At 44.0% G+C, this 19,011-nt stretch overlaps 1 protein-coding gene across 5 annotated transcripts in view; it reads left to right on the top strand.

Moving 5' to 3' along the window:
* Nucleotides 1-19,011, top strand: part of caska (calcium/calmodulin-dependent serine protein kinase a) — a 615,545-nt gene that overhangs the window by 309,955 nt on the left and 286,579 nt on the right. For all 5 annotated transcript variants that reach the window (XM_068040666.1, XM_068040667.1, XM_068040665.1 and 2 more), the window contains 3 exons: nucleotides 17,237-17,412; nucleotides 17,771-17,893; nucleotides 18,476-18,559. In XM_068040666.1, coding sequence (XP_067896767.1) covers nucleotides 17,237-17,412; nucleotides 17,771-17,893; nucleotides 18,476-18,559 — 383 coding nt within the window. The remainder of the gene's footprint in view (nucleotides 1-17,236; nucleotides 17,413-17,770; nucleotides 17,894-18,475; nucleotides 18,560-19,011) is intronic.

Below are 19,011 nucleotides of genomic sequence, written 5' to 3'. Positions count from 1 at the left end.
CTATCTCTGGAGCACAAGTCTTCAGTACAATTGCCGGAATGTTGTCAAGGCCCATAGCCTTTGCAGTATCCAGTGCCTTCAGCAATTTCTTAATATCATGTGGAGTGAATCGGATTGGCTGAAAACTGGCATCTGCGATGCTGGGGACCTCAGAAGGAGACTGAGATGGATCATCCACTTGGCACTTCTGGCTGAAGATGGGTATAAATGCTTCAGCCTTGTCTTTTGCACTGATGTGTTGGGCTCCCCCATCATTGAGGATGGGGATATTTGTGGAGCCACCTCCTCTTGGTAGTTGTTTAATTGTCCACTGCCATTCACAACTAGATGTGGCAGGACTGCAGTGCTTAGATCTGATCCGTTGGTTGTGGGATGCTGAGCCTTGTCTATCGCATGCTGCTTACGTAGTTTGGAACGCAAGTAGTCCTGTGTTGCAGCTTCACCAGGTTGACACCTCATTTTTAGGTGTGCCTGGTGCTGCTTCTGGCATGCCCTCCTGCACTCTTCATTGAACCAGGATTGGTCCCTGGCTTGATAGTAATGGTAGAGTGAGTTATGCCAGGCCATGAGGTTAGGGATTGTGGTTGAATACAGTTCTGCTGCTGATGACCCACAGCACCTCATGGATGCCCAGTTTTGAGTTGCTCGATCTGTTCAAAATCTATCCCATTCAGCACAGTAGTAGTGCCACACAACACGATGGAGGGTATCCTCAATGTGAACAGGACTTTGTCTCCACAAGGACTGTGCAGTGGTCACCCCTACCAATATTATCATGGATAGATGCATCTGCGGCAGGTAGATTGGTGAGGACGAGGTCAAGTATGTTTTTCCCTCTTGTTGGTTCCCTCACCACCTGCCACAGACCCAGTCTAGCAGCTATGTCCTTTAGGACTTGGCCAGCTCAGTTAGTAGTGGTGTTACCGAGTAACTCTTGGTGATCAACATTGATGTCCCCCACCCAGAGTACATTCTGTGCCCTTGCTACCCTCAGTGCTTCTTCCATTTGGTGTGCAACATGGAGAAGCACTGATTCATCAGCAAGGGGGTTGCGGTAGGTTATAATCAGCAGGAGGTTTCCTTGCCCATGTTTGACCTGATGCCATGAGACTTCATGGGGTCCAGAGTCAGTGTTGAGGACTCCCAGGACAATTCCTTCCTGACTGTACACCAGCGTGCTGCCACCTCTCTGGTAATGGTGGTGTCAGAGCATGGAGTTGAACCATCCTGGGTGAGCAGCAGAAATCTGAAGACATAGCACAAGCCAGGTACTAGAATAAAACCCAAAAGAGAATATAGATTTTGTAGAAGACAGCAATAACAGTGGAGATTGCAAAAGGATCCAGAAGCAGCGAAAAAAGTGGATTTCTGTTCATAATCCACACAGCAGCAAAGAAAGCAGAAATGCATTGAAGTACAGTCAGAAACTCAGCAGTAGACAGAGGTTAGGCTGTAGTCCAGTAAAGATTACCATAAGTTCAGAAGCAACTACGCAACAGAACAGTGTCACGGCAACCAAATCTTAACTGTAAAACCGCCTACTTTGCCCTCCATAACATCGCCCTTCTCAGCCTTGCATCAGCTCATCTACTCAAACCCTCACCATGTCTTTTTGTTACCGATAGACTTAACTATTCCAGTGCTCCATAGACTGACCTCCCACCTTGCATCACCTGTAAACTTAGTCATAGAGTCATAACTGGCACAAAAGTAAAACAGGACAGATAGCCAAACCAAGGCTTACAAGGGAAATTAGAGATAGCGTTAGATCCAAGGAAGAGGCATATAAATTCGCCAGAAAAAACAACAGACCTGAGGATTGGGAGGAGTTTAGAATTCAGCAAAGGAGGACCAAGGGATTGATTAAGAAGGGGAAAATAGAGTACGAGAGCAAGCTTGCGAGGAAATAAAAACTGACTGTAAATGTTTCTATAGATATGTGAAGAGAAAAAGATTAGTGAAGACAAATGTAGGTCCCTTACAGTCAAAAACAGGGGAATTTATTATGGGGAACAAAGAAATGGCTGACCAACTAAATTCATACTTCGCAAAGGAGGACACCAATATCATACCAGAAATGTTGGTTTAGTGAGAGAGAAGAACTGAAGGAAATCAGTATTAGTAGAGAAATGGTCTTGGGGAAATTGATGGGATTGAAGGCCGATAAATCCCCAGGGCCTGATGGTCTACATCCCAGAGTACTTAAGGAAGTGGCTTTAGAAATAGTAGATGCATTGGTGGTCATTTTCCAAGATTCGATAGACTCCGTAACAGTTCCTACAGATTGAAGGGTAGCTAATGTAACCCCACTATTTAAAAAGGAAGGTAGAGAGAAAGCAGGGAATTATAGACCAGTCGGCCTGAAGTCAGTAGTGGGGTAAATTCTAGAGTCCATTGTCAAAGATTTTATAGCAGAGCACTTGGAGAACACTGGGAGAAACGGGCAGAGACAGTATGGACTTATGAAAGGGAAATCATGCTTGACAAATCTACTAGAATTCTTTGAGGATGTAACTAGTAGAGTTGATGAAGGGGAGCCAGTGGATGTGGTTTATTTGGACTTTCAGAAGGCTTTCGACAAAGTCCCACATAAGAGATTAGCGTGTAAAATTCAAGTGCATGGGATTATGATGGATAGAAAATTAGTTGGCGGACAGGAAACAAAGAGTAGGGATAAATGGGTCTTTTTCCGAATGGCGGGCAGTGACTAGTGGGGTACCGCAGGGATCGGTGCTAGAATCCCAGCTATTCACAATATACATTAATGATTTAGATGAGGGAACTAAATGTAATATCTCCAAATTTGCAGATAACACAAAACTGGGTGGGAGGATGAGTTGTGAGGAGGATGCAGAGAGGCTTCAGGGTGATTTGGACAAGTTGAGTGAGAGGGCTAATGCATGGCAGATGCAGTATAATGTGGATAAATGTGATGTTATCCACTTTGGTAACAAAAACAGGAAGGCAGATTATTATCTGAACGGCTATAAACTGAGAGAGGGGAATATGCAACAAGACCTGGGTGCTCTCGTACAACAGTCGCTGAAGGTAAGCATGCAGGTCCAACAGGCAGTAAAAGAGGCAAATAGTATGTTGGCCTTCATAGCGAGAGGATTCGAGTACAGAAGCAGGGATGTTTTGCTGCAATTCTACTGGGCATTGGTGAGGCCGCACCTGGAATATTGTGTGCAGTTTTGGTCTCCTTATCTGAGGAAGGATGTTCTTGCTATAGAAGGAGTGCAGCGAAGGTTTACCAGACTGTTTCCTGGGATGGCGAGACTGACGTATGAGGAGAGATTGAGTCGGTCAGGATTATATTCGCAGGAGTTCAGAAGAGTGAGGAGGGATCTCATAGGAACCTATAAAATTCTAACAGGATTTGACAGGGTAGATGCAGGAAGGATGTTCGCAATGGTGGGGGAGTCCAGAACCAGGGGTCATAGTCTAAGGATACGGGGTAAACCATTCAGGACTGAGATGAGGAGAAATTACTTCACCCAGAGAGTGGTGAACCTTTGGAATTCACTACCACAGAAAGCAGTTGAGGCCAAAACATTGTATGTTTTCAAGAAGGAGTTAGATGTAGCTCTTGGGTTTAAAGGGATCAAAGGATATGGGGCGAAAGCAGGAACAGGTTACTGAGTTGGATAATCAGCCATGATCATAATGAATGGAGGAGCAGGTTCGAAAGGCCTACTCCTGCTCCTATTTTCTATGTTTCTATAATGGCACAGAGGGAGGCCATTCAGTCCATTGCAGCTTTGTGCACAGCAAACCAATCAGTCCCAGTATCAGGCACTATCGCCATAGCCCTGTAAGTTTATTTCCCTCAAATGCCCAATCAATTTCCTTTTGAAATCGTTCATTGTCTGCACTTCCACCACCCTCGGAGGCAGCGAGTTCCAGGTCATTACCTCTCGCTGCATAAAAAAGGATCTTCCTCACAGCCCCCTGCATCTCTTGTCCAAAACCTTATATCTGTGTCCCATGGTCCTTGTACCATCAGCTAATGGGAATAACTTTTCTTTGTCTACCCAGTCCAACATATCAGAATCTTGTACACCTCTATCAAATTTCCCCTCAATCTCCTTTGCACCAGGGAGAACAAACCCAGTTTCTCTAACCTAATGTTGTAGCTAAAATTCCTCATCCCTGGAACCGTTCTCTGCACCCTCTCAAGGACCTTCACATCCTTGTATGGTGACCAGAACTGGATGCAGTACTCTAATTGGGCCCTAACCAGAGCTTTATAAAGGTTCAGCATAACCTCACTACTTTTGTACTCAATACCTCTGCTTATGAAGCCCAAAGTCCCATACGATTTGCTAACTGCTTTATCAATATGTCCTGCCACCTTTAAAGATCTATGCACATGAACCCCCTGGTCCCTCTGTCCCTGTACACTCTTTAGAGCTGTGCCATTAAGTCTGTATTGCCTCTCCCTATCCCCTTTGCCAAATTGCATCATCTCACACTTCTCTGTATTAAATTCCATCTGCCACTTGTCTGCTCATTCTGTTATGTCCTTTTCCAGTTGATTGGTATCATCCTCACTGTCAGCCACACCTCCAGTGTTTGGTATCATTGGCAAATCCTGAAATTTTGCTTTGTACTCCAGTATCCAAGCCATTTATGTGTATCAAAAGTAGCAGTGGTCCTAGCGTTGAACCTTGGGAACACCACTGTCTACCATCTCCAGCCTGAGAAGCAACCATTTGCCACGACTCACTGTTTTCTGTCCTTAAACCGATTTTTTTTTATCCAATGGATGCTGACGCTCCTATTCCATGAGCCTCCATTTTGGTAACCAGCCTTTTATGTGGTACTTTGTCAAACATGTTCTTAAAATCCATATAAATAACCTCCATTGCTTTCCCTTCATCAACCTTCTCTGTTACTTCATCAAAAATTCAATTAGATTTGTCAAGTATGGTCCACCTTTTACAAATCTGTGCTGGCTCTCCATAATTAAAACATACCTCTCCAAGTGCCTGTTGATGTTTTTTTCTCTCCGATTATTGTTTCTAAAACCTTATCCACCACAGTTGTTAAACTAACCGGCCTGTAGTTACTAGGAATGTTGTTATGCCCTTTCTTGAATAAGGGTGTCACATTTGCCACCGTCCAATTCTCCGGCACCTTCCCCCTATCTAGGGAAGATTAAGGCAGGCCCTTCCACTATCTCCACTCCCACTTCTTTTTGCAACCTGGGATGCAGTCCAACCGGACCAGGCGACTTATCCACTCTAATAAGCAGAAAAAGCCTTTTCAGTACATCCTGCCTATGAGTTTTCTCCTCATCCACTACCACTACTATCTCTGCTTCCATCAATATTTTGCCAGCATCCTCTTCCTTAGTAAACACTGATACAAAGTACTCATTAAGTATTCTAGCTTTGCCCTGTGTCCCTAAGCATATATTGCCCTCTTTGTCCGAAATAGGCTCCACTCTACCTCTTACTACCCACTCACTATATACTTGGCGGTAGAAGATTTTTGTGTTCCCTTTTATGTTAACTGCTATTCTGTTCTCTTATTCTCTCTTTGCCAGTCATATTTTCCTCTTCACTTCCCCTCTCAACTTACTGTATCTGGCCTAGTTCTTGCTTGAAGAATTCATCTGACATGCATCATACACCCTCTTTTTTATTTTTTGTTTCATCATATTCTCTTATCTCCATTGTCATCCAAGGAGCTCTGTTTTTGGTTCCTTTAACTTTCGCCTTTGTTGGAATGTACCTAATCTGTACCTGAAACAACATCTCCTTAAAGATCACCCATTGCTCCGTTACAGTTTTACCTGTCAGTCTTTGGTTCCATTTTACCCTGGCTAGATCCCCTCTCATCCCATTGAAGATGGCCGTCTTCCAAATTAGAAGTTCTACTTTAGATTGTTCCTTGCTCTTCTCCATTACTAATCTAAATCTTATGATACAATGATCACTGTTACCCAAGTGTTCCCCCACAGACACTTGGTCCACTTGGCCTGTTTCATTCCGCAGCACCAGATCCAGCAATGCCTCCTTCCTAGTTGGACCGAGAACACATTACAGAAATTCCTCTCCCCTCCGATATTTGCCTCCTGCCCCAGAACTGGTCCCAATGACCCAAGAATCTGAAGTCCTCCCTCTTGCACTGTGCCTCAAGCCATGCATTGATCTTCCCTATTTTCATATTCCTACTCTCATCAGTACATGGTACTATGAGTAATCTAGAGATTATTACCTCTGAGGTTCTACTTTTTAACTTCCTCCCTTGCTCCTGAAAATCTGACCGCAGGACCTCAATACCTGCGCACTGTTAGTACCGATGTGTACCACAACCACTGGCTCGGTCCCTTTCCCCTGCAAAATATTATGCACCTTCTCCGTGATGTCCTTTACCTTGCCATCAGGGAGGCAACACACCATGCGGGACTCATGATGGCTACAGAAATGCCTGTCTGTCCCCCTGACTATGGAATTTCCTATAATGACTGCATTGCCACTCCTTGCTGCTCCCTCTTGTGCAGTTGCTTGCCCATCGGTGCCATGGTCTGGACCGCACTCCTTCAAGGTGTCATCACTTTCAGTAGGTTCCAAAGCTGAGTACCTGTTTAACAGCGGCACATGGCTCAAAGACTCCTGCACTTCCTGCCTCTTGGTAGTCTTCCAGGTGACCACCTATCTACTATCCTGAACTCTCGCTATGTGTGGGATGACCACCTCCTGAAATGTACGATCCAGGAAGCTCTCCTGCTCCCTGATGCTCCACAGTGACTGCAGCTGCCCCTCAATCTTAGAAACCCTGAGGTATTACCACTTTGAATTTTGCATAATAAAAAGAAAGACTTTCAGTTATATAGCACCTTTCCTGATCACTGGACTCCTCAAAGCGCTTTACAGCAAATGAGTACTTTTGTTTGAAGTGTCATTGCTGTTGTAATGCAGGAAACGCAGCAACCAGTATGCGCACAGCAAACTCCCACAAACAGCAAGTATCAATGATTAGAAAATCTTTTTTTTTGTATGATGTTGATTGAGGATAAATATTGGCCAGGAAACCGAGGCTAACTCCCTTGTTCTTCTTCGACATAGTGCCATGGGATCTTTTACATCCACCTGAACAAGCAGAGGGGGCCTCAGTTTAACATCTCATCCGAAAAACAGCACCTCCACCTGTGCTGTGCTCCCTCTGTACTGCATTGGAGTGTCAGCCTTTTGATTTTTGTATTTAAGCCCTGGAGTGGGACTTGAACCCAGAATCTGTGTCTCAGAGGTGCAAGTGAGCCACAGCTGACACTAGGGTGATTTCTATATATTGTGAGGATACTTGCAAATTTCACCTTGTCATTTCTAACCTTCAGCTAAGGACAATACGGCAAAAACAGAAGAAATCAGTGCCATCCTTTCTTAAGACCAGTCTTGATGGGTTGTTGCTCGTGTCTATCCAATATGCTTTGCCTAGCATGTTTCTGCATTTTTGGTTCCCTTGGTAGATTATGTGTATTGTATCCAAACATTCAGAACAAATTGATATCGGAATCATTGTATGAATGCCTTTTAATTCTGTATAAAAAGAATTAGCCTTAGTGATTAAGGATGAAATCACTTCAGTAGAAAGGGAGGATATAATGAGAGGTAAGCAGGCAATGAAGTATTTATGGGTAGAATTAAGAAATAGAAAAGGATTTAAGATTGTAGTGGGAGTCGTGTATAGACCCCTCCCCCCACAAAAAAAAATCCGGTAGGAGCTGTGAAGCGGTAGATGGTATAAATGCAGAGAATAGAGTGTATAAATGCAGAGATTAAACAAGCGTCAAGTAAAGGCAGAGTAGTTTTAATGGGGAATTTTAACTTTCATGTATATTGAGATAAGCAGACTAGCACATGTCGAAGTCAGTCAATTTCTTACGTGCGACCGGGATAGTTTTCTGCAGCAATATGCCCTAGAATCAACAAGGGGGCATGCCATATTAGACTTAGTATTGAGTAATGAGCCTGAGTTAGTTAATAGCATGAACATTTACATAGAAAATAAGAGCAGGAGTAGGCCATTCGGCCCTTCGAGCCTACTCCGCCATTCGTTATGATCATGGCTGATCATCCAACTCAGTAACCTGTTCCTGCTTTCGCCCCATAACCTTTGATCCCTTTAGACCCAAGAGCTATATCTAACTCCTTTTTGAAAGCATACAATGTTTTGGCCTCAACTGCTTTCTGTGGTAGCCAATTCCACAGACTCACCATTCTCTGGGTGAAGAAATGTCTCCTCAACTCAGTCCTGAAAGGTTTGCCCCATATCCTGAGAATAGAAACATTTATCTAATAGCAATCAGAATATGATTGAGTTCAACGTGGTGTTTAAAAGGGAGAAATGCGAAACAGCTACTCAGATTCTAGATTTAGGTAATGGTAAAAAACCAGGAACAGCGGAGGTCCGAAGAGACATGGGGGTCCAGGTAAACAGATCGTTAAAATGTCATGAGCAACTGCAGAAAATAATCGAAAAGACTAATGGAATCCTAGTCTTTTATATCTAGAGGATTAGAATACAAGAGGGTCGAAGTCATTCCATGCTTCAGCTGTTCAAAGCCCTGGTTAGACCACACCTGGAGTACTGTGAGCAGTTCTGGGCACCACACCTTAGGAAGGACATATTGGTCTTGGAAGGAGTGCCGCATAGATTTCCCAGAATAATATCTAAACTCCCAGAGTTAAATTACGAGGAGCGATTACACAAACTAAGGTTGTATTCCCTGGAATTTAGAAGGTTATGGTGTGATTTGATTGAAGTTTTCAAGATATTGTCATGCAGGCCCCCATCTGCCAAGACTGAGGCACACTATTTTGTCACATGAACATGAAAACTTAAAATTGTGGCTGGTAAGAAAAGACGGCCTATCACAAGGAATTGCCAAGCCCCTGACTGGAAAGACATTTGCATGCTAGCGGACAGTGTTGGAGCAAGGGACCCAGTCCTTGCTTCCCCCAATACACAGAAGTGGTGGTCAGACCAGCTTTAATCACATGACTGACTGGAGTTTTTTGAATTTGAACTTGCTGAGAGAAAGAAACTCAGGAAAGCTCTTTGCTCCTGGACTGAGAACATCTCTCTCCTGTCTGCTCTCATTGTGCTCTCACCATCTTCGGAAACGATTGAAGACATATTAACCCCAAGAAAGAAAAGTCTCCTACAGTGAACAAGGTTTAAGAAGAATACTGGGCCCCAACGAAAAGCAAGACTGCCTACACTCGAGGACTACAGCGAGTTGGAAGCACAGTAAAAAACCCCTCTTCAGAGATTGCCTCAAACCTCTCCATTTTATTTTTCTTCTCTTTTCTGTCCTTGTTTGCATGTGCGTATTGCATATGCATGCTAGTGTGAGACACGGCGTGTATTCGTAGGCGTTAACCATATTAGAGTTTAAGCTTTAATAAATTTCACTTTCGTCTTTAAACCTAAGAAAGCCTGTTGATGCTCATTTCTTTGCCTTATAATTGGAAAGTGGTGAACAAGGATTCACCAAGGGGGAGCTCAAAACACGGTGTGTTTAAAAATAATGCCCTGTCACAATAAGACCAGGTGAAGTCTGAAAAAGACCCCTAGACATCTTTCTCACCTAGTTGTAACAGAAATTCGGGTGCCAGCGTCCGGAATTTTACCCGCAGACGAACAAGAGAAATTGGAAGTGGGAAGCCAAATTGTTCCCAATCAAAAAAGAGCAAGATTAATACAGGTTTTCTTGTGGTTGTGTGTGATTGAATACTAACATGTCTGCAACTGAAGTGAGTAACTCTCCAAGCCAGGGTGAAGTAACTTGTGATAAGTTAAAAGCACTGTCTATGGAGGAGTTGAGAAAAATGGCTGAGCAGTGTGGGATCACTGTACATGGTAAGGCTAGGAAGTCCGAACTCCCAGGGCTAGTGACCAACCATTGTTCCCTTGAATCTGAAGAAGCAGAAGCGGGGTTAGAAGCAGATCCAAAAAAGGTACTGCTAGCAAAGATACAATTGGAACAAAGGAAACTTGAAATAGAGGAAAGAGAGAGAGAGGCAGGAGAGGGAGAAAGCGAGAGCCTTCCAAAAGGAACGTGAAGAGAATGAAAGGCAGGAGACAGTGAGAGAAGGAATATTCCAGAAAGAATCTGAAGAGAGAGACCTGAAGCGGCTTGAGTTAACTAGGGGGCGACAGAGTAACCCCAGTGAAAGCATGGCCAATATGGAGGAGCAGAATTCAGGGCTGGGTATGCAAAATTGCTAAAATTTGCTTAATTAATTCCAAACTTCAATGAGGAAGATGTGGAAGAATTTTTTGTGTCTTTTGAGAAACTGGCAAGGCAGCTAAAATGGCCAGCTGAGACCTGGTCTCTTTTACTGCAAAGCAAGTTAACTGGAAAAACCCATGAGGTTTATTCCTTGTTACCATATGAGAGTTAATCAAATTATGAACTGACCAAAAATGCTATCCTCGGGGCATATGAATTAGTACCCGAAGCCTATCACCCAAAAGTTTAGAACCCTTAGAAAGCAAGCCAATCAAACTTATCTGGAGTTTGAAAGAAGTCAGAAGCTGGCATTTGAGCAGTGGCTGAGGGCTTTAAAAATACAACCCAGCTATGAGACTCTCAGAAAAGTAACCCTTTTAGAGGAATTTAAAAACTCTCTCCCATTCTCAATAAAGACCCATGTGGAGGAGCAGCGGGTTCAGGGAGCCTGGCATGCTGCCGTTCTGGCCGATGAGTTTGCTTTATCAGTCGGTTTCCCAGGGGAGCACTTTTCCTAACCATCCCCCACAAATCTGAAAAGGACAATTGGTGGGAAGGTGATAGAAGCCCAGGCAGTCCTGGGAGAGAAAGGAAAGTAGGAGACACAGGGGCCCACCTCCTCCAGCCAAAATGGAAGGTGCTGTGAGCAAGAGTTAGACCTGGAGACCTGTGTGCTTCTATTGTAATAAGGCAAGGCATTTAAAAGCTGACCACTGGAAACTAAAGGGAAAACCAGTAGGGTTAATCAGGGCACGCCTGCTCAGTGAAGACGGCACCCTGATAGAAAACACAGAAGAAGCTGTGGCTTTAACTGCAGTAAGAGTGCAACCCAGGAAGCTTACTATGGCCAGTGCAGGAAAAGTTAATCGGATTCCTGAAGGTTATCAGGGTTTTGTGTTTGAAGGGAAAGTAACCCCATATCCCTCGAGTGGGGCAAGCAAGCCCATAGTGGTTCTCAGGGACACGGGTGACTAGATCACTTTTACTGGGAAAAGGCCTGACCTTTCCTCCAGAGAGTGCAGTGAACACCAAAATGGTGGTGAATGGTATTGGAGGGCAGTGTATGCCTGTACTTGTACACCGGGTGTACCTGGAGTGCGACCTAGTTTCGGGACCGGCGGCTGTAGGGATTGTCCCTAGTTTGCCTGTGGACGGGGTTGACTTGCTCTTAGGTAATGATCTGGTGGGGTGAAGGTGGTAGGCCTCCCCCTCCCCCCCAACCAAGTAGTGAAAGACCGCAGGAGGTCCCCTGCAGTTACCCTGAATGTGTAGTGGATCAGGCCATGATCAAACCAGCTCCCCCAGAGGAGACTGCAATGGCACTGCAGGCAAATGACCATGAGGTCTGCCTGTCCGAGACTTTCCTTGGAAAGTTAGGAGACCCAGGGAATGAATTAAATAGATTTTCCCTAGGTGAGGCTCAGCGAGTGATCCAGTATTGCGAAAGTTAGCACAGGCTGCCCAATCTGAAAGTAAAGCAGAGGGAGTCCCTGATTGCTACTATTTAAGGAATGAGGTACTGATGAGGAAATGGAGTTCTCCTCACAGATCTGAGGGCTAGGAGTGGACAGTAGTTCTCCAGTTAGTGGTGCCACAGAGGTATAGGGGAGAAATATTAAGAAGGGCCCACGAGACTGCAGTGGCTGTACATGCCGGTATATGAAAGACCAAAGCCTGCATAAGACAGCAGTTTGACTAGCCAAAACTCCACAAAGATGTGGTGGAGTACTGCAGGAATTCCCACATGTGCCAGGTTGAGGGGAAACCCCAACCTACAGTGAAACTTGCACATCTAAGTCCTGTACTGGTGTTAGGAGGACCCTCCAGCAGAGGGCTAGTGAACTGTAAGGAACTTGCACCAAGAACAAAAGTGGACAGACAGGGACACGGCTGGCAAAAGTTCAGCAAGAGAAGGGAGAAAAGTGACCAAGAGGGCCGATTAAAGGATGTCTGGGAGGAATCCTGGATGAAAACCCCTACTGTCCAGTCAGCCAACCCCGAAAAATGTGAAAAGTTAGACCCCAGAGTCTCCTACGTAAATGCAGACTCTGGAAGCACCCCACCAGAGTTGCTAACAGCATTTACAGGAACCTGTAGAGAAAAAGACCTCTAGGAGGTAAAGAAACCGTGAGGGTGATGCCCCACGTATTTCAAGTGCCACAGGGGAGCGCAGCCAAGTTTGCACAAATAGCTACAGGTAGGAATGTCCCAGAGAACAAATGGGAGGTTAACAAAGAATCGGCCCCCACGGTCAGACAATGCCCCAGACACTGCCATCACCATCCCCGGGTATGTCCTGTCCCACCGGCAGGACAGACCCAGCAGAGGTGGTGGCACAGTGGTATACAGTCGGGAGGGAGTTGGCCTGGGAGTCCGCAACATCGACTGCAGACCCCATGAAGTCTCATGGCATTAGGTCAAACATGGGCAAGGAAACCTCCTGCTGATTACCACCTACTGCCCTCTCTCAGCTGATGAGTCAGTACTCCTCCATGTTGAACACCACTTGGAGGAAGCACTGAGGATGACAAGGGCGCAGAATGTACTCTGGGTGGGGGACTTCAATGTCCATCACCAAGAGTGGCTCGATAGCACCACTACTGACGAGCTGGCCGAGTCCTAAAGGACATAGCTGCTAGAGTGGGTCTGCAGCAGGTGGTGAGGGAACCAACAAGAGGGAAAAACATGCTTGACCTCGGCCTCACCAATCTGCTTGCCGCAGATGCATCTGTTCATGACAGTATTGGTAGGAGTGACCACCGCACAGTCCTTGTGGAGACGAAGTCCCGCCTTCACATTGAGGATACCGTCCATCGTGTTGTGTGGCACTATCACCGTGCGAAATGGGATAGATTTCGAACAACAGAGGACCACTTGCGAGCCAAACTGCGTAAGCAGTAAGCAATAAACAGAGCTAAGCGATCCCATAACCAACGGATCAGATCTAAGCTCTGCAGTCCTGCCACATCCAGCCATAAATGGTGATGGACAATTAAACAACCATTTTGAGTTTCTCAGGGTTAGTGTCCTAGGCCCAACCATCTTCAGCTGCTTCATCAATGACCTTCCTTCAAACATAAGGTCAGGTGGGGATGTTCACTGATGATTGCACAATGTTCAGCACCATTCACGACTCCTCAGATACTGAAGCAGCCCGTGTAGAAATGCAGTAAGACCTGGACAGTATCCAGGCTTGGGCTGATAAGTGGCAAGTAACATTCGTGCCACACAAGTGCCAGGCAATGACTATCTCCAACAAGAGGAGGTGGCTCCACAAATATCCCCACCTTCAATGATGGGGGAGCCCAACACATCAGTGCAAAAGATTAGGCTGAAGCATTTGCAGCAATCTTCAGCCAGAAGTGCTGAGTTGATGATCCATATCGGCCTCCTCCTGAAGTCCCCAGCATCACAGATGCCAGTCTTCAGCCAATTCAGTTCACTCCACGTGATATCAAGAAATGACTGAAGACACTGGATACTGCAAAGGCTATGGGCCCTGACAATATTCCGGCAATAGTACTGATGACCTGTGCTCCAGAACTTGCCATGCCCCTCGCCAAGCTATTCCAGTACAGCTACAACACTGGCATCTACCCGGCAATGTGGAAAATTGCCCGGGTATGCCCTGTACACAAAAAGCAGGACAAGTCTAACCTGGCCAAATACCGCCCCATCAGTCTACTCTCAATCATCAGTAAAGTGATGGAAGGTGTCATCAACAATGCCATCAAGCAGCACTTGCTTAGCAATAACCTGCTCAGTGATGCTCAGTTTGGGTTCTGCCAGGGCCACTCAGCTCCTGACCATTACAGCCTTTGTTCAAACATGGACAAAAGAGGTGAGATGAGAGTGACCTCCCTTGACATCAAGGCAGCAATTGACCGAGTATGGCATCAAGGAGCCCTAGAAAAACTGAAGTCAGTGGGAATCGAGAGTGAAAACTCTCCGCTGGTTGGAGTCATACCTAACGCAAATGCAGATGGTTGTGGTTGTTGGAGGTCAATCATCTGAGCTCCAGCACATCACTGCAGGAGTTTCTCAGGGTTAGTGTCCTAGGCCCAACCATCTTCAGCTGCTTCATCAATGACCTTCCTTCAAACATAAGGTCAGGTGGGGATGTTCACTGATGATTGCACAATGTTCAGCACCATTCACGACTCCTCAGATACTGAAGCAGCCCGTGTAGAAATGCAGTAAGACCTGGACAGTATCCAGGCTTGGGCTGATAAGTGGCAAGTAACATTCGTGCCACACAAGTGCCAGGCAATGACTATCTCCAACAAGAGAGAATCTAACCATCTCCCCTTGACATTCAATGGCATTACCATCGCTGAATCCCCCACTATCAACATCCTCGGGGCTACCATTGACCAGAAACTGAACTGAAATAATCATATAAATACCGTGGCTACAAGAGCAGGTCAGAGGCTAGGATCCTGCGGCGAGTAACTCACCACCTGACTCCCCAAAGCCAGTCCACCATCTACAAGGCACAAGTCAGGAGTGTGATGGAATACTCTCCACTTGCCTGGATGGTGCAGCTCCAACAACACTCAAGAAGCTCGACGCCATCCAGAACAAAGCAGCCCGCTTGATTGGCACCCCATCTACAAACATTCACTCCTTCCACCACCAACGCACAGTGGCAGCAGTGTGTACCATCTACAAGATGCACTTCAGCAACGCACCAAGGCTCCTTGGACAGCACATTCCAAACCCGCTACCTCTATCACCTCGAAGGACAAGAGCGGCAGATGCATGGGAACATCACCGGCTGCAAGTTCCCGTCCAAGTCACACGCCATCCTGACTTGGAACTATATCGCCGTTCCTTCACTGTCGCTGGATCAAAATCCTGGAACTCCTTTCCTAACAGCACTGTTGGTGTACCTACCTCACATGGACTGCAGCGGTTCAAGAAGGCAGCTCACCACCACCTTCTCAAGGGCAGTAAATGCTGGCATAGCCAGTGACGCCCACATCCCATGAATGAATAAAAAAAGGTTATCACATCGGTTTACTCATCCTTTCTATGCCTTTAAGTGTGAGAGAGACAGACCGAGAAAGAGATGCACTTCTTTGACACCTGTCTTCAGTCTCATTGGTTTGGCCTGCTGAGATTCCATTCAGAATCATCACCCTGATTGAAATATCCTCCTTTTAGAGGGAAACCCAAAGCACCCAAATGTGCGTCTTAGCTAAGCCCTCTCCCCGAGTGGATGCAGTAGAAGATGCATGGCCACTTAGGTGTCACAAAGGAATCACTTCATCACAATAGAAGTGAAATGTTTGGGATTGTACACAATGATCCCGTCTCCATTTATAAACTAATCTCCAAATCAGTATTGTTGGGATGAGTGCCATGTAGCTAGCCTAATGTTGTGACAAGGTACTGTATGACCTTGGGAGCTAATCCCTTATTAGACAAATTTACCGTTACAGAAAATATTATAAATTTTAAAATACAGTATAAGCAACACAGGTAAAGACCAAGATGTGACAGTTCCCTTCCTGTCAATTTACAGACTTTACATCACCAGTTGGACTCCATGTCTGGAATGTGCTTGCAATCTGCTGCAACTTTTTCTCTTTCCCTTTAGTTCTACTTGGGATTATACTGTTGTGGGGTGTTTGCCCAGTCTGTTGTAGTAATCCCCACATTTTCAACCAATCAGTATTTGCTCACCTTGATTATTTCTCTTGCTGCTTAATTGCATCACTTGAGTTGTTGTTTTATCAGTGGATAATTTAGGGTCTTACTGCAATCCTTTACAGTGCCTCATTCTCATAGTCCCATTAAAACAGTCAGTTATCATCTTCTCATGCTAAGTATCATAACCAGTGGTTCAGAAAGACCGTAAAGTTGCAACAAAACTGTGTACAGATTTTCTTTCATACCATTTTCCTGGTTAAATTTAGCTTTCACAGTGTTTTTCCCCAATATCTAGCACCTGTGTATAATTTCCCAAGCCACAGTCAGGAAGTTAAAAAGTGCACAAAATATCTCTAGCTACTTCATCATCTAATGGATATATTACAGTATTAACCTGGTTTACTTTGATTTTCTAGTCTAAGTCTAAGCTATTCTAAATTTTCAATTTGGTTTATCCTTATTGGCCACTCTTTTGGCTTACTGAAAGCACATTCCCTGGATAGTCATAGTAGAAAGAAGTCATTTATCTGCATTTTCAAACTATGCATCTACTCTTATTAATTTGTAGGCCATATTTTATATTGTGCTTCTCATGTAATCCCTGGAAAAATCTGGCTTAGATTACCACAATCCTTCGACAAATAAAATAAATTATCCCTACTGTTGCCATGTTATGTTAGATGTTCTATCAGAATCGTCTCAGAAACTGGATGGTAATAACAATGCTTTGTTCAAAATTGCCTCTGATATGGTTTCCACCTTTCTCCCCACCCTAGTTGGTTCTTTTGATAGGCAGTCAGCAGTGGTTCCCCCACTGTTTGCACTCGAATCGATACTCTCTCCTCCCAGCTTTTGCTTACATAGCACATATCTAATATGACTTACTGGATAACACTACAGGAACTATACATATATCAAGTTATTTTGGATCATTAAATACAAAAGAAGATAATAGTCCAGGTAAATCCATTATTAGTTTTTTGGACTTTTCTTGTACTGAAATTAAGAACCTAACCCTCGAATTTATGTTGTGGAATACTAGTGCATAAACATGTTCTGGAATCTCCCCTGTCTGCTATTTAGCAGATGCTTTAACCCTCTGCAAAATCAATATGTTGATGCCATCACAAAAATAGCAGAGGAGAATTTCAAACATGTTATGTATTTGTATACCAATATCTCACAGCCCTAATGTTTTGCAGTATCCCTTCACTTTCCATCTTTGAACAACATTTGAGTCTAGCAATCTGACTCTATGCCCATTGTTTCAAGGGGACTCGTAAATGACATGGCTTTCAAAGTTGGCCTTTAATTTTTTGTTATGTTTCTACTTAGGTCGAGTAGGAACACCACATTTCATGGCACCAGAAGTTGTCAAAAGAGAACCATATGGAAAACCAGTCGATGTTTGGGGTTGTGGAGTTATACTTTTTATTCTTCTTAGTGGTTGTTTGCCATTTTATGGAACAAAGGAGAGATTGTTTGATGCTATTATTAAAGGAAAACATAAGGTAAATCTGAATTTTTGTTTCTTATGGCAGCCATTACCTCTGAGTTACTCCACCAAACAGTGATGCAGACATATTTTATACTTAAGCATATGTAGTAGAATTCTATGTTTTTCATTATTTTTGTCCCTCCAGATTCTTATTACCTCAACTTATGTGTTTTATTATTCATGCAGCTCTTAAAAATAACTTTTCACAAGTAACAACTTTCCTATCATCCAACATCTTATAAATAGAGTTATGAGAATTATATTTGTGTAACTATTGAATGGAAGCAATGGATTGAAAGTTGCAATTTTATGGTTAATGCTGACAGAGTCACAAAGTCAGCTGAATATTTCTCTCAATTTTGTTCATGTAGATGAACCCTAGGCAATGGGTCCATATCTCAGAGAGTGCAAAGGATTTGGTTCGTCGTATGCTCATGTTGGACCCTGCAGAAAGGATAACTGTTTATGAGGCGCTCAACCATCCTTGGCTTAAGGTGCATTTTTTTTTTTAATTATTAATCTCCAATCTGTGTTCCAATTTAGACACAGCCATCTTTTTATGCATTAGGAGATACCATTCATATGGATATTTTTGGAAAGCAATTTTTGTTTCACCAATTGATCAAGGTAATTTCCCAATTGCAGTTGATCAATTTGTGGATTTTGGTTTCAGCATAATGGATAGATTACAATTGGTCCAATGGTTTAAGGTATTTTCAATATTGTCTTATTGGTACTTGTATTGACTGTCGAATATGGCACTTTGCAGATGTACTTTTTCATAGTTTTGAGAGTTGAAAGTTTTATTTCATTCCTGCATTGGTAAACTCAGGACAAATTTGAGACCGTCTGAGCAGAAGTGTAATAACTTGGGGCAACTAGTGTACAATGCTAAAGCTATTATATTTCAGCTCAAAGGAGCTCAGCCTCAGTGAGAGTTTAGATGAAAATAGTGTCCCAGTGTCATTTAACTTCATTGGTCCCAGCTCCCCCAGCCACAGCAAAAACCATTAGTTGTAATTTATTTGTTTACTGTGATATACTAAAGGTTTTAAAACATGCCTAATATATTTCAGGAACGAGATCGTTATGCATACAAAATTCACCTCCCAGAAACTGTGGAACAGCTGAGGAAATTTAATGCAAGGAGGAAGTTGAAGGTAAGGCCAAATTCTGCTTTCACTTTGTAGGGCAAGGCCCACAGGGAAAAGTTAAAGCTTATTCTAAACATATGGTGCCCATTTCTTAGATCAGTATCCAAAGAGGTTCCTCTTGATATCATTTGTAAGGGAGCATGGAGCAGAACAGGTGCATTTACAAAAGCAGAGAAAACTGGAAACAATTAACAGGCCATTCAGGAGTGAAATTGAGAAGTATTTTTCACAAAGTATAGTGAAAATCTGGAATTCTCTTAAAATCGGTGAATACTGGACAAACTGACATTTTTAACAATGAGAGCGATTTTTTTTTTCATGCAAGAGCATCAATGGATATGGGTCAAAGGCAGGTAAATGGAGTTGAAATTAGATCAGCCATGATCTAATTGAATAGCAGAACAGACTCGCGGGCTGAATAGCCTGCTCCTGTGCAGGAAAGAGACAAGCTAAGCTTT

The sequence above is a fragment of the Heterodontus francisci genome, chromosome 10 (assembly GCF_036365525.1).
Source record: "Heterodontus francisci isolate sHetFra1 chromosome 10, sHetFra1.hap1, whole genome shotgun sequence".
Lineage (NCBI taxonomy): Eukaryota > Metazoa > Chordata > Chondrichthyes > Heterodontiformes > Heterodontidae > Heterodontus > Heterodontus francisci.
Note: the sequence above shows the minus strand (reverse complement) of the source record. Positions and strands in the feature narration are given on the sequence as shown.